Here is a 26,321-nt window from a genome sequence, read left to right on the forward strand (position 1 = left end):
TCATTAAGTGACACAGCCTGTTTCGGTGTTCCACCTCCCTTTTTCTCTCTGTCTCTATCTACCCCCCCCCCGCACTCCCTTGTACATCTCTCACTGTATGCTTAGTTACCTGTATTTAAATGTATGTAAAGATGGTTCCTTGTGTGTGTGTGTGTGTGTTTAAACATATATATGATTGTCTGTATAGTTACTTGTATGTGTGTGTGTGTGTAGGGGCTGTTCCTTGTGTTAGTGCATTTAAGCATATGCAGGTCTATATAATTACCTGTATGTGTCGGCAGAGATGGTTCCTTCTGTGTGTGTGTGTGTGTGTGTGTTTAAACATATATATGCATGTCTGTACAGAGAACATGTAAGTACATGCATAAACACATTCCTGCATATGTATGCATATGTAAGACTATTCATATGTATGTATGTATGTATGTATGCATATTTTGCCTATGCATATCTGCATTGTGCACACACCCCTCTCTCAACTGCAATCACCTGTTTGCTTATATGTGCATGTATTTAAACACACACAAAATATGTACATACACTATATACGTTTATCCTTTACTTGCATCAGTCATTGGACTGCAACCATGTTGGGGCACCCACTTGAAAGGTTCTTGTCAAACAAATCAACCCAAAAATGTGTCAGAACATCTGTCGCTGCCCTCTTATTGGTTTGTGTTGCCACCTGACTTTTATTTGATCTGGATGATCTAGATCCAGGAGCAGGGATGGAATCCCAGTGGGTGAGGTAATAAAACTCAGAATGTTTCAATAAACTTGATTGGTGATGGGGGTGGGGATAGCTATTTGGGAAGGTTAGTTTTACTGATTCCCTTAATTGCTGCTGATTAAACGGCAAACGGTTGCCAAAAGAGAGTAGCAAGACCCCATTTGCGTTCATCACATTAATGGCAAAAGAAGGAATCTGTTTGATTTGTGTAGGAAGAAGAGGAGGTAGAGGTGAAGAATTTTTATTTTAAAAAATGTCAGAGACCAACCTTTTTTGTTTTTAGTTCCTAAACATTTTGCTCATTAGCTAATGAAGGAAAGGATAAATTAGCAAGAGGAATTTCTCAAGGTCACCCTCATGATTGAAATTATAGTTAAGTTAATGTTATGCTTTTTAATGTAAGGGACGTTATTGAAAGAAAATAAAAAAGTTCCTCTGGAAAAAGGACTAATTAGAAATAATTTCACAGTCTGGAAAAGCATTCCCAACCATCCACCCATCCATCCATGCCAATTGATAGAATTAGATGGTTGGATAATATTTAGTTTCATGATTGGTCGTGTTTGGGAATCCAGCCAAAAGGTATAATGAAGGTTGCTTCTGATAAAAACCCTATGAAGAAGTTCAGGATTCTACCCTCACAACCCTCCTCGGAGGAGTGGGTGGAGAAAATGGATGGATACATACTTCTTAGTAATTATTTCAATGTGACTTCAGCAGATATGGCGGAATTTTCTTCCTCCCTGATGAAGTCATGCTAAGGCTGAAACATGCTTCAGGTTGTCTCCCATGCATGCTACAATACTTAAAATATTAGTCATCGACTAATATTATCTTTTTGACATTACATAATACTTTTTTTTTCTTTTGTTTTTTTGTAATTAGCTTTTTAATGCTCACTGCATTAATAACTATTCTAACGTCAACTTGTTAACGATGGATAGCTTACTAATTAATGAGAATCCTTGAATTAATTGATAATTTTACTGGCCACCCCCTGTATTTCATCGCAATAAAATAATGGCACCCTTTAACATCATTTTTATTTGTTTTTATTTCATTCCAGCCTTTTTTTTTCTTTTTTTTTTTTTTAATATATTTCGTCCCCTTTCAAAACTAGAAATAAATATCTGTTGAAGTGTAACAGCTGTTCATGTGGAATATTTGAACTGTGTCCGACTGATGTTAGTTTTTCTGGTTAGTCAAAAAAAAACAAAAACAAGGGGGAGAAAAAACAAGAAAGTAACATAAAAAAAAAGGCACAAAAAAAAAAGAGAAAAGAAAAGAAAAAAGTACAGAAGAATTATCGCTCACTGACAATAATTCAATTAACAGTCACCAAAGCACCACTCTAACAGACCGAAATTCCTTTTGATCAATGAACAGGGTGACTGCAATTTTTTCCAGCTGACATTATAAATGACAAGGAGGCTACTTGCCAGAACACAAAAGCTTTAATAATTCGTTTAGTTTTATTCTATTTATTCTTTAATTTCCTTTTTATTTACGTTTTTTGTTAGGTTATGCTTCATTCATTTTCGTTCTTGTATTTTGATAGTCTCTTTGTACTCTGCTGACAACATCTTTTAGAAGAATTTCTGCTAATTTCTGGCAGTTATACGATGGATAAAAGGTAGTCTTTGCAGTAGTTTAGTCCCACTCCTGTCAGGTCAGTTTTAATCGATATGACCAGTATATGGTCAATGGCGCTCTAGCTATAACCCTTGTCTTTTTTTTATCTTTTGTAAAGAATTTTTTTTTTATAACAATAATATATCAGGACGTGACATAAGGGAAATTTGAATATTATTTCTAGCAGGTCAAATGGCCACTTAGAAGGCTTTGCTGCAGCAGATGTTATTTAACTCCTTTGATACCGAATCACCCAAGACCACCTCTGGATCTATGATACAAATTTCCTGCGTTAAAGAGATCTAAATTAAAACCTTCAATCCAAAAAAATGCCTCGTTATGTTCCAGTTGCAACTTACAAATGACAAAATCATTCTAACAAATTGTTCATCATTTTTTGAAATTAATCAAACGAGAGGCAGTGTATTTCTATAGAAATATGGTGACAAAAGGGTCAGCCCTTTCGATACCACCCAGCTTCACACCACCCCTAGTTGTATTTGTATCATACAAATTTCTTGTTTTAGAGTGATATAAATCAAAATGTTCCATCGAAATTTCGTGTTAATTTTGGTGCTAAATACCAGCTTAATAATGACAGTTATTTTACTAAATTCTTCATTATTTTCAAAATTAATGAACAGGTATCTGTGTCACAGAACCAGAGGGCAGCTTCAGGTTAATTGCCATCAAATGGGGCGTGTTTTTTGTTGCAAATGACAATCTTAAGGATGAAAGTGGTTAGTAAACTTTCCTAAATTCTTCCAGTTTCCAAACCAGCATCATCGTCATTTAAGGTGCATTTTTTTTCATGTTTGCATGAGTCAGACAGAATTCATTGAGATATTTTCTTCAGCCAGATGCCTTTCCTGTTGTCAGCCCTCACCTGTTACCAAACAAGATGTGTCTCCATGGATGCACATCTTTTTCATAAAAGACTGGAAATAAACAACTCCGCTTGTATAACAGTGATGCTCATTTACAACCATCACATGACGTCTAGACACATGGACACACACACACACACAGAAGCTACTTTCAGTTTCTGTCTATCAAATCCACCCAAAAGACTTTAGTCAGCCTGGGCTGTAGCAGAAGATACTTGCTTAAGATACAAGGCGGTGGGCTGGCAGAATCGTTAGCACGCCGGGTGAAATGCTTAGCGGTATTTCATCTGCCGTTACGTTCTGAGTTCAAATTCCACCGAGGTCGACTTTGCCTTTCATCCTTTCGCTTTTGGGGGTCGATAAATTAAGTACCAGTTACGCACTGGGTTCGATCTAATCAACTTAATCCCTTTGTCTGTCCTTGTTTGTCCCCTCTATGTTTAGCCCCTTGTGGGCAATAAAGAAATAAGAAGATACTTGCTTAAGGCGACATGTGGTGGGACTGAACCCAAGAGTGTCACGCTTGCATCTGCCAGATTTACGAAAATAATTGAACAAGCATGCAGTGTAAGGTATCCCTTTGGAAATGTGATCTCAAAACTAATGGCACAAAGGTGTAATTTGAATGAGAATTGGTTGCCATTTCTAGCATGTCTAATGACCATATAGAGCCTGTGTTAGCTCTTTCATCTGGTATTCAGCATATGACACAGCATATGGTTCAAAAGTAAGCCACATGAAACAATTAGTTAGTCATGGCAACATTTGTTACATTCAGAAATAAATATTTACATTATTCATCACAGAGCTGACACAGTTCACGGCACATCAGACAAAATGTTCATTAGCCTTTCTTCTGGATCTCTATGTTCTGAGTTCAAATTCTTCTGAGGTTGATTGTGCCTTTCATCTTTTCAGGGTCTATAAAATAAAGTACCTGTAATGTATTGGGGTTGATGTAATCATTAACACTACCCCCACTTGAAATTGCTGGCCTTTTGGTAACAAAATCTGAAATTCCTTTATCTTGTTACTTGTTTTGCTCATTTGACTGTGGCCATGCTGGAGCACTGCCTTTAGTAGAGCAAATTGATGCCAGGACTTATTCTTTGTAAGCCTAGTACTTAATCTATCTGTCTCTGTTGCTGACCCACTAAGTTACAGGAACGTAAACACACCAGCATTGGTTGTCAAGCAATGGTGGGGGGGACAAACACAGGCACAAATATATAACATATGTGGTGCACCTTGTCCACCACCACTAGCTCCGGTCTGTTATGCTCTGGCACCTGATCTGATTATTATTATTATTATTATTATTATTATTATTATTATTATTATTATTATTATTGAGTGAGAGAGCAGTGCATGCCATCAAAGCGACACTGGGATAAAATATACGAAGCCCGTTATACCCATCATGACAACTCATCTGATAAGGGTACACCAGGCACATGCATCACAACCATATGTGCGCGACATGGTGATCTCATATCAAGATAAACAGTGCATGACCTCGCAGGTGGGGCCCAGTTAGAATTTTCTTCAGGTCGAGTAGCCCATCCCGCTCAAAAGGTCCCTGAATAAGGTTTGTTTAAGGATGTTGAGCAAAAGACCCATGTTTCCAAAGGTGAATTATTCAAACCCCAAAGAACTCCTCTCAACACATGGCTATGATGCTCCCCCACTACTTCTTGTGATCAGAGATGTATATATCGTCAGCCACCAAGGGACATGCTCAACTGGTTAAGGTCAAACAACTGACAAGCAAATCTGTGGTATTCAGCAGAATATTTGCTGTAGCCCATCTTTTATACCAAGATTATCATCATTATTATTATTATTATCATTATTATTATTATTATTATTATTATTATTATTATTATTATTATTATTATTAGCAGGACTTGTGGAAATTCCACAGTGCAAGTCAGCGTATTTGCAAACACTAAGTGAATATATTAACCACAAGCAAAGAATTTCAGAAAAATTCTTTTGAAACTGTGTCATTTAATCAAAACTATACTTTTAAATATAATTGAAATGAACTTGGAAGGTTTTGCTTATTTACCTTCTTCTAATATGCTTGACAGATATAATTTATTTTATAGCTTAAGGAAATAAAAGATGAATGAAAAAGATAAAACTTATTCACACACACACACACACACACACACACACACACACTCATATATGTTGCACATATATCCAGCTACCACTAAGGCTTAGTCCAAGTTACTTATCAACTGAGGTTATTTGTATTTCTTTTCATTTCATTTTACTTTCAGCTACCTATCTATTTGTATATCTATTAGTTTATCTAGCTATCTAAATATCAATCTTATGTCTGTCTGTCTGTCTGTTCATTCCTCCATCTACTCTCATAATACTGATAAGCATTTAAACTTAATAATAACAAAATAATATTATGGAGATGTACTTGCACAGCAAGTGACCTGATCTGAAATTGTGTGCTGGAACGAAAACAATTGCAGCATGGAAGGTGTTTATAAGCCATTTAAGAAACACACAAAAACCGTTAGATTCACTTCAAAATTTAAATTTAATTTGTCAAAATATTTTCATCGCTTTGATAATAACAGTAATAATCATTCTCATCCTTTAGTGTCTGCTTTCCATGCTGGCATGGGTTAGATGGTTTAAATTTAAATTTAATTTGTCAAAATATTTTCATCGCTTTGATAATAACAGTAATAATCATTCTCATCCTTTAGTGTCTGCTTTCCATGCTGGCATGGGTTAGATGGTTTGACTGGAACTAGTAAGCTGGAGAGCTGTACCAGGTACCAGGTTCCAGACAGACAGGCAGGTAGATAGGTAGATAGACAGATGTATATAGGTAGATAGATGAAGATATAGGTGGATAAAGATAGTGGTAGATAGGTAAGCATGTTGATAAGTAGACAGACAGGGATGTTGGTAGACACGTTGAGAAGTAGACAAGCAGGGATGTAACTAGTTAGATAGCGATATAGGTGGCTAGTTATGTAGATAGATAAATAAATAAAGATCTTTGATAGATAAAAAGGCATAACTGTGACCAAGATATCAATTAACATTTCAGTCCATACGTTTACTTCAAGACAGTTGCTCTTTCTTATCTTCCAAGTTTTTGAATTCCAATTGACTTGCGTTCACAGCCAGGTGCAATGCTTCTCCGCCATCCCCGCTCGTTAAAAATTCATAGCTTCTTACCATTTCCCAATGCCTCTCCTCTAATTATTTAATTACTATTCTGGCTATTCTGCCATCATCTTCATCAACTGGCACCAATATTTGTGTCATTTCCGTGGTATGGAAACGAGGCAGTTCCAAGGCAACTGTCATCAAACCAAGATAACTTGACGCTTTATTTCTTCGGCATTCTCTGGTTCCTGTTTTTCCTTCCTTCTTTCCTTTCTTTTTTTTATTTGTATTTCTTTCCTTCCATTTTGTTTTGTTTTGTTTTGTTTTCCTTGTTTACTTTTCTTGGCTTTTTCGGGTTTTTTTTTAATTTTGTCGTTTGTTTGTTTTTTTTGCCATCCTCTTCCTCTTCCATCATCGTTGTCTTCCTGTATCATCTTCATTCATAATCATACATCATCTGTGATCATTATCCTCTCCATCACAATCATCGTCATCATCATCATCACCACCACTATGTCACCGCCATCCTGATATAACCACATATATCTCCAGTACCATAGCCATCATCATCGTCATCGTACGATTGTTATCAGGGTCACCACTACCTTCATGACCACCACCGTCAACACCACCACCATCATATTCATCTCCACCGTCATCATCATCATTGTCAGCATCATGATCACCTTATTGGAAGGAAATAAGCCAATCATCTCTGGAAGCCCTAAAGCAATGGGGGTTGTCGTTGGAGAGTAATGTGTCAATGGATGAGGACACACAGACAGAAAGAGTAAGGAAAGATGGAGAGACAGACAGAAGGGCCAGTTTGAAATAAAAAAATGTTCCTCCTGTTGTTCACACAATTACAAGTTTTGTCTGCTTCCTTCCTTCCTTCCTTTCTTACTTCCTCCTACTCCTCCCCCTCCCTGTTACTTCCTCCTACTCCTCCCCATTCTCCTCGTTCGCCCCATCTCCCTCCAGGCTCTTTTACAGTCAGTTGTCTGTCTGCTTTGGTAAATCAATTGGAATCCCCCATTAGATAACGTATTGGCCTTTTTTGACCTGCGAGGTCGGGTCGGGGGGTCATTCTCGCTCATCCACTCTATCAGCAGGCACTGTCTGTTGTGTCCTTGAGCAAGGATAACATCCCCCCTCACTCTTTGTCTCTTTCTCTCACCCTCCCCCATTCATTTATTTTATCAACTTTCAACATCTGTAAATATGTGTTCCAAGAATTTAAGAATTTAAGTAGCATGGGAAGGAAGGACATGTCACGCTGACATGACCGTTTGTTTTGCTTTGCCCTTCTGGTGTTGATTTCAAATCAGTGCTGCATGCAAACACCATCAGTGCCATCGCTGTCATCAGCACCGTTGTCAATGGTAACGTCATCACCACCTCCATAACAATCGCTGTTGTTGGTATCAAAGCCTTCACCACTACCATCATCATCATCATTACCTACCAACATTATCATTGTCGCCACCACCACTATCATGCCATCACAACCACCATCATCATCACCACCATCATCATCATCATCATCACCACCACCATACCATTATCATCATCACCATTATCATAATAATCATCATAACTGAACTTTAGTCATCAAATTAGCAGAGTTGTTAGAGTACTGACTATAATGCCTTGTGGTATTTGTTCTAATGCCCTGTGCTCCGGGTTCAAATCCTGCCAAAGTCAAGTTTGCCTTTCATTGTTCATGGGTCAGTAAAAATGTACTTGTCAAGGCAGGTGGGTTGCTGGAATTCTTTAAGGGGTGGCAAAAGTGCCTCATAGTATCTGTTTTGGTTCTTTGCATTCTGATGGCAATTCCTGCAGTTTAGGTCTGACACCAAGCTATCTTAGCCAAAGTCGGTAGCCTTTCCTTTGGACAAACACCAATGGTGGGAGAGAGGAGACTTGTATGGCTGGGCAACTGCTAAGCTTCCGTTAATAAAAATCTCACTCACACCTAGCCATACATGTTCCCAGGATATGGCCAGCTTTAACCAACAAGTTCGCTACTTCTTACTATATTTCATGCACGGAGCTTTCGTGAAACTAAGGTCATTGTAGAAGACATGTGGCTCAATTCCAACTGACCCTGCTTCCTGTATTTTTTGCACAAAGTTTTGGTCAAGCTGGTGGGGGGATTCTAGAAGACTGTTCAGTTCCAACTGACACCATCCCCTGCATTTTGTGCACAAAGTTTGTCAATCTGGGCCATTGTAGAGAACACTTGGCTCAATTTCAGCTGATCCCCCTTCCTATATTTCCTACACCAAGCTTTGGTCAAACTGAGGCCATTGTAGAAGCCAGGTGGCTCAATTCCAACTGACCACCACTTCTATATTTCCTACATGAATCTTTGGTTGAACTGAGGCTGTAGTAGAAGACTAGATTCTTGGTTCAATTGTGACTCATTGAAATTTAACTCGGAACCATATTGGTCTCTCACACCTACCCTACAATGTCATTCTAAAAATAAACAATCACATCAGAATTTCAAAGCTATGAAATAATGCATGATTAATGTGAAAATATTGTGGATAAATAAGGAATTTTGATGGGGGGGGGGGAATCATACGCCATAGAAACCGGGAAACTGGGCCCATGAGCCTGGCTAGGCTTTAAAAGGCTGGGGAAAAAAAAAAACTCTGATTTATTAAATAATGGTACAAATTAGGGGTGCATCTTATGCACAAATAAAGACATTTTCTGGACCCCTGGTAGGTTGAAAGATGAGGTCACCGAACTCCATCTTGCTGGATAATTTGAACTCACCCCATTGAGGGGTGGAATTACATTCCTGTAATACCTATAAACCTAACACTGTAATGTATCTTACCACAAGGGCCCTTGCTCTGTGATAATTAGTGTTATAATATTCTAACTGTTAATTAGTATAATTATTCACATTTATCATATTTCATTTGAAAACATTGAAGTGCAGTTAAGTGGCTGTTGACATGTTTAACCCCTCTGCGGCTATATTTCTAATTAAATGCTCTGTCTACATGTGTTTTTAATTAATGGTGGAAAATAATGAAGAACTTGGAGTGATTTAATGAAATGACTTTGTTTTAATTTTTTTTTTTTCCTTTTTACCATTGTTTAAATTGATGCTTAGAATATGGCATTACTTAACTTTAAAGATTATTTATTAGAAGCGTGGCTGTGTTGTTAAGAGAGGCTTGCTTTGTAACCACCTGGTTTCAGATTCAGTTCCGCTACACGGCACCTTGAGCAAGTGTCTTCTGTTAATTATAGCCCCAGTCCGACCAACGCTTTGCGAGTCAATTTGGTTGATCAAAACTGTGAGGAAACCCATTATATATATAAATATATGTATATATATATGTATATATCGGAGTAAGCACATAAATGTGAAACAAGGTGGAAAAAAAGAGTACTCAAATACCAGAGGTAGAGAGTGTCGTAAATAGCTTGCTTACCAACCACATGGTTCTGGGTTCAGTCCCACTGCGTGGCACCATGGGCAAGTGTCTTCTACTTATAGCCTCGGGTCGACCAAAGCCTTGTGAGTGGATTTGGTAGACGGAAACTGAAAGAAGCCTGTCGTATATATGTATATATATATATGTATGTGTGTTTATATGTTTGTGTGTCTGTGTTTGTCCCCCCCCCAACTTCGCTTGACAACCGATGTTGGTGTGTCTACATCCCCGTAACTTAGCGGTTCGGCAGAAAGAGACCGATAGAATAAGTACTAGGCTTACAAAGAATAAGTCCTAGGGTCGATTTGCTCGACTAAAGGCGGTGCCCCAGCATGGCCGCAGTCAAATGACTGAAACAAGTAAAAGAGTAAAGAGTATTATTATTATTATTGTTCAGTAGTTTCATTTTTATAACATGCTTTCACTTCACTACCGAGCGCAGCTCTGTGCGCCTTGGGTATGTGCTGTGGTTTGCTGTGGTGCTCTTATGTTTACTGTATTGAAAGTGTTTTGCGTAGAATGTGTGGAGTGCCTAGTAGTGCAATTTTCTGTATGTTATATATATTTGTAAGTCCTGCTATTTTTGTTATGTATTTGTCTGAATATTTTTTTATTATACCTAAGGCACCTACTATGATAGGAATTGTTTCTGTTTTTAGATTCCACATTCGAGTTATCTCTATTTCCAGGTCTTTGTATTTTGAAAGTTTTTCCATTTCTTTTAGAGAAACGTTGTCATCTACTGGTATTGATACATCAATTAGAAAGCATTTTTTTTCTTCATGATCTTTGACAACGATATCTGGTCTATTTGCCTTAATTTCTCTGTCTGTGTGTATTGGCATATCCCAGAGTATGGTTGCTTATTATTATTATTATTATTATTATTATTATTATTATTATTATTATTATTATTATTATTATTATTATTATTATTAGAGCGGTGAGCTAGCAGAATTGTTAGCACACTGGGCAATACACTTAGTGGTATATAGCCTGTTTCTGTTTTCTGGGTTCAGATTCTGCCGACGTCGACTTTGCCTTTCATCATTTTGGGGTCGTTAAAATAAGCACCTGTTAAACACTGGGGTCGACGTAATCGACCTGTCCCTTCCCCTAAAATTTCAGGCTCTGTGCCTATAGTAGGAAGGGTTATTATGCATAGTGATATTTCGTCTGGCTTTACATCCTGAGGTTGACTTTGCCATTCGTGTATTCGGGGTTCAAGAAAATAAGTACTAATTGACCCCTGGGGTTGATGTAATCGACTTACACCTTTCCTCCAAAATTGCTGGTGCTGTGCCAAAATTTGAAACCATTATTATTATTTATTATTATTTTTTTTTTTAAATACTGACCTAATTTACATAATTACTCCTGTTTAGTTATTTTCCTAATCAGTAAATTTTCCCAATGCCTATTGCAGTGCTTGGGACATAAACAATATTAGTTGTTGTTGGGTTTTTTTTTTTATTTTGGTGGAGGGTCAGGACCTATAAAAGAAGAAGAAAAAGACCGTTTTAGAAACATTCACAGTGTATATAACCTTGTCTCCTTAAAAAGACATGCCTCTATGCAAATTTTCAGCTGGCTTGGTGCAACCCTCTGGCCTTACAGCTTCTAACATACAACCACACACGTATATGGTGTGTGTATATGTATATGTATATTTTACTCATTCATGCATGCGTATTATATTGTATACACATACATTTGTAAATATATGTGTATGTATATACACACATGCACACATAAATATCAGAGGAGAGAGTGAGGATGCGTGTATGTGTGTGTGGGAATGATGGGAGTGGAGAATGGGGATGGAAGCATTATTATGCCATTCTTTGATCAATCATGTCGAATTTATTCTTCACCAAAACCTCAAATCTTCTCACCTAATCAATAACAGTTAGTGTATAAAAAAGAACAAAAAAAATCATATTCTTTTATATTTTTTCTTTTCTTTGTTTAATTTATTGATGTTTTTTTTTTTTTTTCTTTCTTTTTGGTTCCGCCAACAATTTTGTATCTAATTTGTAATAATTCTTGCTTCCAACCCAAAACCTAGCCTGATTCTTGGCAACAATTTTTAGCTTTTTTTGTTCTTTCTGTTTTTCCGGCTCCTTCCCCACTTCATCTTGGTGTGTGTGTGTTTTTTTTTTCCTTCTAATTTTCACATTTCTATGTTAGTCATTCTTTTGTTTCTCCTAAATTTTCTTTATCCGTTTTTTTTTTTTTGCGTCTGTTGTTTCCTTTTTCCCCCTTATCTTATTTTAGGTTTTTCTGGGGTTTTTTTTTGCCATTTTGGTTCCGCATCATTCCATGTGTGTGTGAGACTGGGTTGGAAAAAAATTTTGTATTTTCCTATTCTTCTCTGGGTCAAGGGCAAGAGGGTCAATAGGTTGTCTGGGGCACTCGCAACTGCATCGTTACCTGCAACAATTAGCGAAAGCATGGTGCATGTTACCAAATCATACTTGCTTAAAAGTAAAGGTTTCGGTTATATGCGTGTATTTGTGCGTGCTCCTGTGCATTTGTACATGCATGTGTTTGTGTGCGAATATACAGTGTATGTGTATATATATATATATATATATATATATATCTTACTGGCACTTGTGCCGGTGGCATGTGAACAAAACATTGGCAGACTCCTGTGCAGGTGGCACATAAAAAACACCATCTGAGCGTGGCCATTGCCAGTACCGCCGGACTGGCCCTCGTGCCGGCGGTACGTAAAAGCACCCACTACACTATTGGAGTGGTTGGTGTTAGGAAGGGCATCCAGCTATAGAAACTCTGCCAGATCAGATTGGAGCCTGGTGTAGCCATCTGGTTTCACCAGTCCTCAGTCGAATTGTCCAACCCATGCTAGCATGGAAAGCGAACGTTAAATGATGATGATGATATATATGTATACATTGTTTTTGTTTCAGTCATTTGGCTGTGGCCATGCTGGAGTACCACTGATTAGTTTCAGTTGAACAAATCGACCCTAGTACTTATTCTATTGGTACTATTTTGCTGAACTGCTAAGTGATGAGGACATAAACACAGCAACACCAGTTGTCAAGCGCTGGTGTGGTTCAAACACAGACACAAGGACACATACGTGTATATACATGAGAGGCTTCTTTCAGTTTCCGTCTACCAAGCCCACCAACAAGGCTTTGGTTAGCCTGAGGCTGTGGTGGAAGACACTCGCCCAAGGTGTCACACAGGGGGACTGAACCCGGAACCATGCGGTTGGGAAGCAAGCGTCTTGCCACACTGCTACACTTATTTATACAAGGATGTTCTGGAAAGTTCTTGGCTTTGGATAAAAGAAAATACGGGAGATTTAATTAATTATGATTTTATTCAACAAATTTCCCTCTCAGATTCTCGTACTCACTGGAGTGGTCCTTCAGTCTTTCTAAGCCCTGTAAAAGAACTCAGAAGGTTGGGCCTCCAGCCAGGCCTTTCACGATACCCTTAAAGCCAGGAACTTTGGATATATTGTATTTGTATTTTTTTTTTTTTTTTTTTTTCCCAAACAGAATGTCTGAAAAAATTTACCCTTGGTTCTATATGCACATTTGGGTTTCCCATAAGCAAATTTTATCCCAACGCTCATTGCTATCAGCTAATTTTAATCCAGACGATCTCTTCTACTTAACCTCATTTCATAATATGTTCAGCTGAACTGCTAAATTACTTTTTATGAACACTAATGTTCCCTCTTATAGCTAAACTACTTTGGTAATGTTTTGTAATGAACTACTAGAAGACTTTAAGTATTACATGCTTCAATGTACTTTAAATTCTTCTTTTTTTATTTGGATATGCGTGTGTATGTAAATATATAGATATATAAATAAACATAGGCGCAGGGGTGGCTGTGTGATAAGTAGAATGCTTACCAACCACATGGTTCTGGGTTCAGTCCCACTGCGTGGCGCCTTAAGCAGGTGTTTTCTACTATAGCCTCGGGCTGACCAAAGCCTTGTGAGTGGATTTGGTAGACGGAAACTGAAAGAAGCCCGTTGTATATATATATATATATGTGTGTGTGTGTGTTTGTCCCCCCAGCATCGCTTGACAGCCGATGGTGGCGTGTTTACATCCCCGTAACTTAGCGGTTCGGCAAAAGAGAATGATAGAATAAATACTAGGCTTCCAAAGAAAAGGTCCTGGGGTTGATTTGCTTGACTAAAGGTGGTGCTCCAGCATGGCCGCAGTCAAATGACTGAAACAAGTAAAAGTGTATTTGTCTGTTTATTAGTGAAATGTCTTTAATCTTGGAATTAGATATGTTTTGATTTACTGTCAGGTGACTTTTGGCCAACCCTGTATTTTTTTTTTTTTTTCCAGCTGCCCATAATGGAAATTGTAATATGTAATGTATTTACAGTCTCTTTTCATTTTCATTTTCAGATGATGAAATTCGCATGGGATAATTACGCGAAATACGCATGGGGTGCTAACGAGCTGCGGCCAATCTCGAAACGGAGCCACAGCGCCGGCATCTTCGGCTCACTTTCTCTCGGCGCCACCATTGTCGATGGCCTGGACACTCTCTATCTGATGGGGCTTCATGAGGATTACAAAAAAGGCAGGGACTGGATTGCAACGTCGTTCACCTTTGATGGCGTGAGTTTCATTCTTCATTTATTTCATCTTTGCTTCTTACTTTCACCCTCTTTCTCTTCCCTTGCCCCTCCTTCATCCTCCAAGTTCTTTCCGGAACAACAGCTGGCATCAACCGCAGTGGTCACTTCAAACAAGCTTACAAGTGCTTGATTTCCCCCAAATCTTCCTTTGAAAAGACCTCGAATTCAGAATCGCTGCTAGATAACCTGAAACTGTTATTCATTTTAAAAGTTGTTAAAAAAATCACTGATGTAAAAATGTAGAAGAAAATCTCCCAAAATTCCCGTTGTAAGTAGCTTGCTTACCAAACCACATGGTTCCGGGTTCAGTCCCACTGCGTGGCATCTTGGGCAAGTGTCTTCTACTATAGCCTCGGGCCGACCAAAGCCTTGTGAGTGGATTTGGTAGACGGAAACTGAAAGAAGCCCGTCGTATATATGTACATATGTGTATATTTGTGTGTCTGTGTTTGTCCCCCTAGCATTGCTTGACGACCGATGCTGGTGTGTTTATGCCCTTGTCACTTAGTGGTTCGGCAAAAGAGACCGATAGAATAAATACTGGGCTTACAAAGAATAAGTCCCGGGGTTGATTTGCTTGACTAAAAGCAGTGCTCCAGCATGGTCGCAATTAAATGACTGAAACAAGTAAAAGAGTAAAGAGAGAGTGCTCAGTTATCACGTGAAACACTGTCGGGTACTGTAACCTGAGTTTGCTCAGCCAGCTTCGGCCAGGCTGGTTGTTGAGTCAAAAAATATTTTGACCGGCTGCGGCTGGGTTGGTAACGAAAGGGCTAAACATTAATTTACAACCGTAGCTGTCATACTAGTGGTTTGGCTCAATTTCCAGTCTTCCTTGAAAGATATATCTGGCTGTAGGGGAATATCTTGCTTAGAATCAAATCAGGTGGGCGTTGGCAACAGGAAAAGCATCCCACTTTCGAAAATCTGCTCCAACAAATGTTGTGTGTGCCATGCAGGCATGGTAAAGTGCACATGATGGAAATAATGCTGATGATAAAGAGATATGCTGGAAGTACAAAAAAAATAATTTAAAAAATTGATAATTCATGGACTGGTGCATGGTTAGAGGGACATTTGACTGTTATTTCTAGCAGCTGAGCAATCCACGTAATGGGGTGCGTTATTGACTGGTCACTTGGTGCTAACACCAGTGCAGTACTAATGTGCAAAACTGCTTTTATTTTGAAAATTATTTTTCCATAGATTTTGAAATTTTTTTTTTTTTTGTATTTCCTTTAAAACTAAATTTTTTAAAACAAAAATTTCTATTTCAAATTCTATATTTCGTATTTTATAATTTATTCCACCTTTATTACCCTCCCACCCACCTGTCTACTTCCCCTTCCACTTCTTCCTTCTCCTCCTCTTCCCCTTTTTTTTTTTTGTTGGGGATGTTGGGCAGTTTTGGCAGTGGGAGTCGTGGGTGGATTTCTTTTTGTTAACTCGATAAAATTTCCATAATTTGTCTGTAATGGTTGCTTTGATGTTCTGCTTTGAGTTTAAGGGGCTGGGGGGGGGGGGGGCCTTGCTATGTGTGAGTTTGTGTGTGTGTGTGTATGTGAAGGAGGAGTACATTTGAAGGTGTTCGGATTCTTTCAGGGGCTTTTTTTTGTGGGGGGGGTTTCAATACAGAAAGGCTGGTAAGGAGGAAGAGATGAATGAGATAAGATAGTAGTGGTGGTGGTGGTGGTGGTAGTGGTGGCCATATGTGTGTGTGGGGGGGACATGGTTTAAGGTGGGGGGAGGGGGGGCTGGGATTTAATGAAATATTAAAATAGCCCTTCAATCAGGTCTTAGAAGAAAATGGTTTCTCCCCATTCAACCTGTCTCTCATGAACTTCAGTTGCTAATTCAATTATTCTTGATTGCTTTCAACACACACACACACACACTCTCTCTCTCTCTCTCTCTCTCTCCCTCCTTTCTCATTTCCTCTCCCTTCTCTCTTTTTCCCTTCCTCCTTTCACTTCTCTTTTCCTTTCTTTTTCTTCTCTCTTTTTTCTCTCCATTTCTCTTTTAATCTGTCTTCCTCTACTCCCTCCCTCGTCTCTCACTGAAAGGCAGCGCCCCCCCCCCCCTATCCCACCTATCATCACAATATAACTTGCAAATTACCTTGTCGTTTTCAATTTAACCTTTTTCTTCTTCACAAATACCCCCCCCCCCCCCCCCACCGCTTTTTTTTTCTCATATTTCGTGTATGTTTGTATAAAATTGTATGTGTATGTATGCGTGTGTGTGTGATTGAATGTCTAGGCACAGGTGTCCAGGTGTGTGAGGAACAAGGTGTGTGTATATCTGTGGAATGGTATGTGCCCATGTGCAAAGCATTTATCTGTGTGTGAGATAAAAAGCATATATTTGTATGCGTGTGTGTATATATATATATATATATATATATATATATATATATATATATATATATATAGAGAGAGAGAGAGAGAGAGAGAGAGAGAGAGAGAGAGAGATAGAGAGAGAGAGAGAGAGAGAGAGAGAGAGATAGAGAGATAGATAGATGTAAGTTTGAGTGTGTGTGTATGTGTGAGAAGTAGAAGGCATATATCTGTATGTAAATGTATGTGTATATATATCATCATCATCATCGTTTAACGTCCATTTTCCATGCTGGCATGGGTTAGACGGTTCGACTGGGGTCTGGGAAGCCAGGAGGCTGCACCAGGCTCCAGTCGATGACAGTGATGATGATGATAATATCCATAACTCTAACAGTCATGATTAAAGAATAATGAGACAGCGTTGCATTGCCAGATGCTGGCTACACCACTTCGGCCAAAACTATCCTGCACCTACTTCCCCCACTGCTTTCTGCCATCAGCCTGCGTTGAAGTTATAACGAGTTATTTATGATGTTTAAACTAATTAGTTACCTTTAAAGTGAATTGACTGACACCTGCTGTTTGGCTGCCGTTACTTTCGTTGCTTCTCTGGTCAGTCTCGATTAGCAAACCTTCCTATGATGACCAGATGCGTCCCAGCTGTGACCAATCGGTCACCTGATATAGTTTATGGCCAAGCATGATATATCTCAGATTATGATATGTCCCCCCCTTTTCTTTTTTAGGTGAGGTGGGGTTCTTTATAAAAGGGTAGGATGCGATGTGACTACTGTGTGTATCTTGTAGAACTGGTAATGCAGCATTATTGCATGTTGGGGGTGGCCCCACTAAAAGTGATGGCATCAGGAAGGGCTTCCTTCAGTTTCCGTCTACCAAATCCACTCACAAATCTTTGGTCAACCTGATACTATAGTAAAAGACACCTGCCCAAGGTGTCACACAATCGAACTGAACCCGGAACGATACAATTGGGAAGCAAGCTCCTTAAAACACAGCCGCACCTGCACCTATGTGTGTGTGTGTGTGTGTGTGTGTGTGTGTGTGTATAAAGTGCTGGGCAGAAGTTTATCATTAACTGACAGAAATCGTTATGATAATCATGATCGATCATTGCAATTATCATTAATGTGTGCATTGTTGTTGTTGTTATCATTATTATCATCGTTATTATTAATAACAATAATATTAGTTTGCCCTTTCTATAACTACTATTTAATTTCTCTCTCTCTCTCTCTCTCTCTCTCCCTCTCCCTCCCTCTCTTGTTTTGCTTAACTCTCCGATAAAGATCATCATATTCATTATCTCCAACTCTTAAGCTGTTACGAAGTACCTATAGACTCTGTGTCTGTGTGTGCGTGTGTTTATATTGTCGAGGTGTGTATGTATGCTTATGTCTATGTTTGTATGTATAATTTAATACATATGCTTACATATAATTCTTATACATGAATGCATATATGTGTCTGTGTGTGTATGTGTGTGTATATATACACATGCCTATATACCGAGGCGATGACGGCCTCACCGAGGCGATGGCTACTGACCGAGACCTTTGGAAATGTGCTGTGCGTGAGAAGACCCGGCAAGCCAAGTAAGATCGTTGCCAGTGCCCCTGGACTGGTTCTTGTGCGGGTGGCACATGAGATGCACCATTTTGAGCGTGGCCGTTGCCAGTACCGCCTGACTGGCTCCTGTAGGATTTTCGAGCGAGATCGTTGCCAGTGCCGCTGGACTGGCTTGTGCGGGTGGCACATAAAAGACACCATTTCGAACGTGGCCGTTTTCGTGCGGGTGACACGTAAAAGCACCCACTACACTCTCTGAGTGGTTGGCGTTAGGAAGGGCATCCAGCTGTAGAAACTCTGCCAAATCAGACTGGAGCCTGGTGTTGCCATCCGGTTTCACCAGTCCTCAGTCAAATCGTCCAACCCATGCTAGCATGGAAAGCGGACGTTAAACGATGATGATGATGATGATGATATACATACACACACACATACACATGCCTTATAGAAAGAGAGAGGCACAGTGTAGATATGTATATATCAGTATTTATGTGTCTATAATTTACATGCCTGCATATAATTTCTATATGTTTAGGCACGTCTCTCTCTTTCTATTTATCTATATATATATATATATATATATATATATATATATATATATATATATATATATATATATATATATATATGCACACACACAACGTAAACGTGTATAAGTACGTGTATTTGTGTTTAATGCATCTGAGTATGTGTGTGTGTATACATATTAAGTATTAGTGTGTGTGTGTTTGTGTAATTATGTATACTTGCTTACAATTTACAAATGCGCATGCATACATACACACAATATAGACCTACACATATATATATATATATATATATATATATAATACAAAGAATATATATACATGTATACACACATATATGTACATACTTACATCTACATGTGTATATACATGCATATCAGGGTACAGGACGTTAGAACAATAAACTACAGACAACGGAACGAACACATAGGAAAACGGAAAGCCCCTTGGAATATCCCTTCATCAGCTGTCTCTATTCTATCTAGACGTTTCGAAGACCAGACACACACATACACATGTCTCTCTGTGTGCGTATGTGTCCGTGCGTCCAACTAACTTGTGGCTTTGTAAACAATAACCCCACAATAACCTCTTCTGATTGCTCTGTTATAAAATATTCAGGGATTACGTCCAAATCCACTTTGTGTAATCAATACTCCTATCCCAGTCATCAGAAAATGCTTGTCTGTCTGTGTGTTTGTCTGTCTGTGTGTCGGTTGGCTTGGTGCATCAGTCTCTTTTCTTATTTCTCAACGTATCCTTTCATTATGGTAAGTAATTAGTAAATTGATTTTGGGGGGTTAAGTACCCTGATATAATCCACTAATACATACAAATATATATATATATATATATATATATATATATATATATATATATATATATATATATATACACACACACACACACACCCACACGTGTGTGTGTGCGTATATGTGTATATATATTTATGTGTGTGTATATATATATTTATATGTGTGTGTGTGTATCTATATAAATATATGCATATGTGTATCTGTGTGTGTATGTATATATATACATATACTCATCTATATTTAGATAGACATAAATGTGTGTGTGTATATATATATATATAGATAGATAGATAGATAGATTAGACATATATATAGATATTGATATATAGATAGATAAGGCAAATATATATATATATATATATATTATTTTCTCTCTGTGCTTATTTGTGTGTTCCTTTCTGTTGAAGAGCGTAGGCTCAAAATGCAAATCTACCAAATCCACTCACAAGGATTTGGTCGGCCTGAGGTTACAGTAGAAAACACTTGCCCAAGGTGCCTCACAGTGGGATTGAACCCAGCACCATGTGGTTGAGAAGCAAGTTTCTTGCCACACAGCCATAAAAAAAAAACAAGAAGAAGCAAAGTTACATAAGCATCAATAACAGCTCAAAACCCTAAAAACTTGGGAGAGGAAGGTCTTTTTTCATGGTCAATATATGGGGACACCTTAAAATTATCTAAGGGTAAGGACAATAGGGCAGAACTGAAAAAGCAGGGATAGACATTCTTAAAGTCAAGAACGGTGAAGAAAAAGTCATCAATGCCCTGTAGTCCTTAAGGGGTCGATGGTTTAAGAAGAAGAAGGTTAATCTCAGCTGGGTTGTTGATCAAAAGGGTTAAAGTATTTTACTGTAGGGCTGCTGCAGGGGGCTAAACAAAAACTTAAGGGCTTGTAATATTTATCAGAAGGAAGCAGGGATCCAATTTGCTTTGGAAGAGAAGGTTCATTCAGCTTTGCTCTGCATTTTGCTTATTTGTTTTATTAGGGAAAGGGTTGTCCCTACCTCCTCTGTAATTCCAATATTCATCAGTAAAAAATGGTTCTCTTTTACCACACAAGCTGAAGAATTCCCTATTTTTTATGTTTTAATAGTTACAATACTAATAAGGGCCAGTAGGGGTTTGCCTGCTGTAGGTTAGATCTTAAAGGCAGCAATTAGATGCTGTTTTAGGCTTCGCCGCTCTAAGCTACAAGCAATAAACTATATGCAAGTTTAAATTGCTGTAGAGCCACTAATATCGTACTTGGAAGAAAGGAAAAAAAGAAGAATAAAGCTATTTGATATGTAGCAAAGAAGATCAGACACGAATGAGCTTGGGGGGGGGGGGGGGGGGGGAGAAAGAAAAAAATGAGGTGGGGGGAAAATATTAATAAAGAAAGCAAATGGTGTTATAAAGATCGGAATCTATGATGCAGGCTTTTAAAATCTCGAGGGGTTATAAATTTGTCTCCTATCTTCTTAGAATATAATCATAAGACAAATAATAATAATAATAATAATAATAATGATAATGATAATAATAATAATAGTGATAAAGGAAGAAGTAAAAATTAAAAAACAAAAAGAAAGAAATTATCAAGCCACATCATTCTGAGAGGGGTGGGCACAAGTGTGGTGGTGGTGTATTGCTTTTACTTTTAATATCAGGAGAGACAGAGTCATAGAAATATAGGCAGGAGAGGAAGACAGAGTAAAGGAGGTAATTGAAGGAGAGAGAGGGAGTAATAGAGATAGGGGGAGAGGAAGAGATAAAAGGAGTGGGAGTAAGAGATATGTAAGGGGAGAAAAGAAAAGAAATATATGAAAGATGGGAAGAGATATGTAAAGAAACAGAAAGGGAAATATAAGGAGAGAGAGAGTGATAGGAGGAGAGAGAGAAAGAGATATAAGGGGAGAGAGAGGAAGAGACATAGATGTAGTGTGAAGGAGGAGGAGCTATATGGGGAGAAAGGGAGGAAGAGATATATAAGGGGAAAGAGAACGAAGAGATATGTAAGGAGAAGAGAGAGAGAGAGCAGGATATATATAAGAGACAGAGAAATAGATATGTAAAAAGACTAAGAGATATGTAAGGGGAGAGAGAGAGAGAGATGGGTGGGAGGAGGGAATGTTATGCAATGCTGAAATTCTCCTGTTGAGGGAACAGTGTTGTACCATAAATCACACCTCTACGAAGCCATTCATGCCAAACAGGTTTTGGCAAAATACACAGAGCAATGAATAAATCGTAACTGCAATATTGCAGAACATTAAAAATATAAAACGGAATAAAATAAAATAAAATAAAATAAAAATTAACAAGCACCACCACCACCACCACAATAAAACTAATAACAGCCACCACCACCACCTGTGAAATTGAAGATCTTTCGGCTCAGACAATAATTTAGGAGCATTAATAATGGTTTGAATGCTTGGACAGGCTTGAAATGGAAAAGTGTAGCGTTTTTGTCAGGAGGGAGCCGATACTTAAACTGGTATGAAAGTATGAAAGTGACAAGTCAGAAGTTAAATAATTTCATGGCTAATAAATTCCAGGATTTAAATGGAATTACCAGAGAGTTCCGTAAAGGAAGGGAAAAACTCAAATGAATTTGCTCTTATTTGTAAATAAAAATGATGACGATGATGATGATGATGGTGGTGGTGATGATACAGCAGGAAGTAGTTTTATTAAGGACAGCTAGGATACTTACGACAGTTCTTGGCATCTAAAATTACTTGTTGGAGCTTGATGTTTAGGAAACTTTCTTCTTTTTTTTTTTCCAACAGATTAGAATCTTGCGTGTATATGAACTGATTATAATCCTTTCTGCTATAGGCACATGGTCTGATTGTGAGCCCAACGCTCTAACCACTTAACCACACACACTCGACAGGCTTCTTTCAGTTTCCGTTTACCAGATCCACTTACAATGCTTTAGTTGGTCCAAGGTTATAATAAAAGACACTTCTCCCGAGGTGCCCCACAGTGGGGCTGAACCCAGAACCATGTGGTTGGGAAGCAAGCTTCTTACCACACAGCCACTCCTGCACCAACAAATCCATTACTGTCATATTTTTGCCATATGTTGTAAACTCATATCACTTCAGCTTCCTCTTGTCCATTCAAATAAAAGGTCATTTTTTTCTCTACATTTACAAATGTTTGTCAGTTTTGTTGCTGCTTTATATTCTTTGCTATTTTTCCTTCTGAGACAGCAGAGCCTGTAGCTATGGGAATTTTTGTATACACCCGTTTCACAGCTAAATCTATATAATATCTACTGAGTGTATTTCTATGAATTTTTCTCATGCTATTGACTTAAGTTACATAATAGATTTTTTTTTAAAATTCTTTTCCCCCTTAATAAAATCTTCTTTAGCAATGTTTTCTTTTAATAAGGTAAGTAGCAAAGGTGTTCTTTGAGAAAAGCAAGCTGTGAGGAGCGAATAAAAATTTGGTCAATGCATTCACAATGGCCTCGACATGTGTGGCTGTGTGGTTTAAGAAGCTTGCTTTCCAGCCATGTGATTTTGAGTTCAATCCCACTGCACGGCATCTTGGACAAGTGTTTTCTACTATCAAATCCAGGCTGAATAAAAGATTGTGAGTGAAAGAAGCTGAAACCTGCCTCCCTCTCTCTCTCTCTCCCTGTCTCACACACACACACACACACACACACATGTGGGATAGTCATGTATCTTCTCCAAAGCAAGACACCACTGCATGTCCTTGGCATAATATCTCCTCCTAGTCCTCTCAAATACTCCCCCACTCTTAGTCAAGGGGCTGTTCCCTTTTCCTCCTTTACCTATTGCTTGCTCTTTTCCTGTCTTGCTAGTTACTTGGCAACCCATTCTAGTGCCAGTGGCATGGAAAAAAAAAGTACCCAGTACACTCTAAAGTGGTTAGCATCAGGGAGGGTGTCCAGCTGTAAGACCTACACCAAATTATCTGTATACATGTACACACACAGAGGCATGGCTGTGTGGTAAGAAGCTTGCTTCCCAACCACATGACTCCAGGTTCAGTCCCATTGCATGTCACCTTGGGCAAGTGACTTCTGCTACACCCCTGGGCTGGCCTAATCCTTGAGAGTGTAACATATCATCATCATCATCATCATCATCATCATCATTTAACATCCGTTTCCATGCTGGCATGGGTTAGATGATTTGACTGAAAATTGGTGAGCCGGGGTGCTGCACCAGGTTCTGATCTGATTTGGCAAGGTTTCTATGGCTGGATGCCCTTCCTAAAAACCACTCTGAGAGTGTAGTGGGTGTCTTTTTTTTCTGTGGATATGAACCTCAACCCTGTACTTTGTTTTATAAAACTTTATGTTCATACCTGAGGAGTCTTCTATCATCAGTGTTGCTGAAATAATGTAATATAATAGATTTTAAATTATTATATAATAATATTTCAGCAATTATATGCTTGTAAAGTGAAGATATATGGAGTCGGATGGCTTTGTGGTTAGGGTGTTGGATTCACGACCATAAGATTGTGGTTTCCAAACCTGGACCAAGCGGTTCATTATGTTCTTGAGCAAAACTCTTCATTTCACATTGCTGCAGTCCATTCAGCAGTTGAAATGAGTTTAGCCTGGAGAGGAATGGGCTCTGTCAGGCTTTCTTGCAGCGACCCGATGTCCGGCCCACAAGGAGTTAAGGGACTTGCCATTGTCAAAGGGAGGATATAGCCAACAAACTTTTGAAATTTACAGTTAATTACATTTTCATTTCATTACACATATCAGTTCCCCATCAAGACAAGGGGACAAAATGCATACACGTGCGTGCACTCACAAGGTTTTAGTCAGTTTAAGGCAATATTTGAAGACCCTTGGTCCCACAACTTTATTCCCTTTTCCTATCTTTTCTTCTCTGTTCTTTTTCCATCTTGCAAGCTATGTGCCAACCTCACAAGTGCTGGCGGCATGAATAAAAGCACCCAGTACACTCTGTAAAGAGGTTGGTGTTAGAAAGGGAATAATAGAAGACTCGAGGTGCCACGCGGTGAGATTGAACCTGAAACCATGTAGTTGGGAAGCAAACTTCTTAACTACACAGTCATGCTCCTGCCTGTATTAATTTATAAATATAATTAAATATCCTTGTACCAACATATTGGATCAGATATTAGAGCACTTAGGAAAACTGGGAGTGCTTGTATAAGCGGTTTCTGTTTGTAAACAAACACCGACCCACAAACACATGCACATACCACAACACACACACACACACACACACGTGTGTGTGTGCGCATACATGTACGCATACTGGTAACACTCAGCTGATGATAAAATACATGCTACACCATATTGATTAAATGTAGCCAAACATTTATCGCAAAGTTTCATCAGATAAGCTGTCGCATAATTGTCGATCGCACTCGACAGAGAAACAAGCAAACAAATAGCTCATTGTTAAATTGATAAAACGATGAATGACAAATATGTGTGGAATACATTCACACACACACACACACACACACACACACACACAACATGTTCATGTACATATGTGCATAAGACTACAGGTGTGTATGAGTGTGTATATATATATATACATATATTATATAACATAAATACACAGAAGGTAGAACATGCTCACAAATGGACATAAATATAATTATGCATGTCGTTGTGTGCATCTGTTAGTATTTATAAATACCTACATATATATATATATATATATATATATATATATATATATATATATATATATATATACACCATTTCGAGCGTGGCCGTTTTCGTGCGGGTGACACGTAAAAGCACCCACTACACTCTCTGAGTGGTTGGCGTTAGGAAGGGCATCCAGCTGTAGAAACTCTGCCAAATTAGATTGGAGCCTGGTGTTGCCATCCGGTTTCACCAGTCCTCAGTCAAATCGTCCAACCCATGCTAGCATGGAAAGCGGACGTTAAACGACGATGATGATGATATATATACATATGTATATATATATACATCTGTAGCATATGAATTGACACACACACACACACGCGCGCGCGCGCATGCAGTGCATAGGTGCAGAAAAGCTAGAACATGCATACAATCACAAATATACATACGTATAATTATGTATGTCTCTGATCTAGACATGTGTATATATGTGTAAATACGTGTGTGTGTATATATATATATATATATATATATATATATATATATGTATATATGTACATATATACGGGGGTTGGGGTATGCAGGACTGTTTTTGGTTGGCTTTAGGGCATGCAGTAAGACCATCAGGATTAAGGGACCCCTAACTGTTGTCACAGCATCCATCTAGGAGAGTGAACACTGATGTAAAACCTGAAGTTTCACATGATTACCGGTCATCTCACTTTCACCTGCCACAGGTACTAATCACAGAGACTCGGAGGGTGGTACCCTTATTGTTCAAGCACTTTATCACGATAATCCATTGTACAGATGTTTCTTTGTGATAACCTCATTTGTCATCCCACGTAATGAAAAGACGTGTCTAGACCTAACCAGTTAAAAGTGCGCAGTAAGGTATGACTTTTGTCTGTCATCTGAGAGGTCATG

The 26,321-nt window shown here is 38.5% G+C and overlaps 1 protein-coding gene across 1 annotated transcript in view; it reads left to right on the forward strand.

Annotated features, from left to right (window-relative positions):
• Positions 1-26,321, forward strand: part of LOC106870512 (mannosyl-oligosaccharide 1,2-alpha-mannosidase IA) — a 332,727-nt gene that overhangs the window by 239,664 nt on the left and 66,742 nt on the right. The window contains exon 3 of the mRNA XM_089365686.1: positions 14,274-14,489. Within this exon, the coding sequence (XP_089221812.1) occupies positions 14,274-14,489 (216 nt within the window). The remainder of the gene's footprint in view (positions 1-14,273; positions 14,490-26,321) is intronic.

The sequence above is a fragment of the Octopus bimaculoides genome, chromosome 18, assembly GCF_046866305.1.
Source record: "Octopus bimaculoides isolate indiv1 chromosome 18, ASM4686630v1, whole genome shotgun sequence".
NCBI classification, from domain to species: Eukaryota; Metazoa; Mollusca; class Cephalopoda; order Octopoda; family Octopodidae; genus Octopus; species Octopus bimaculoides.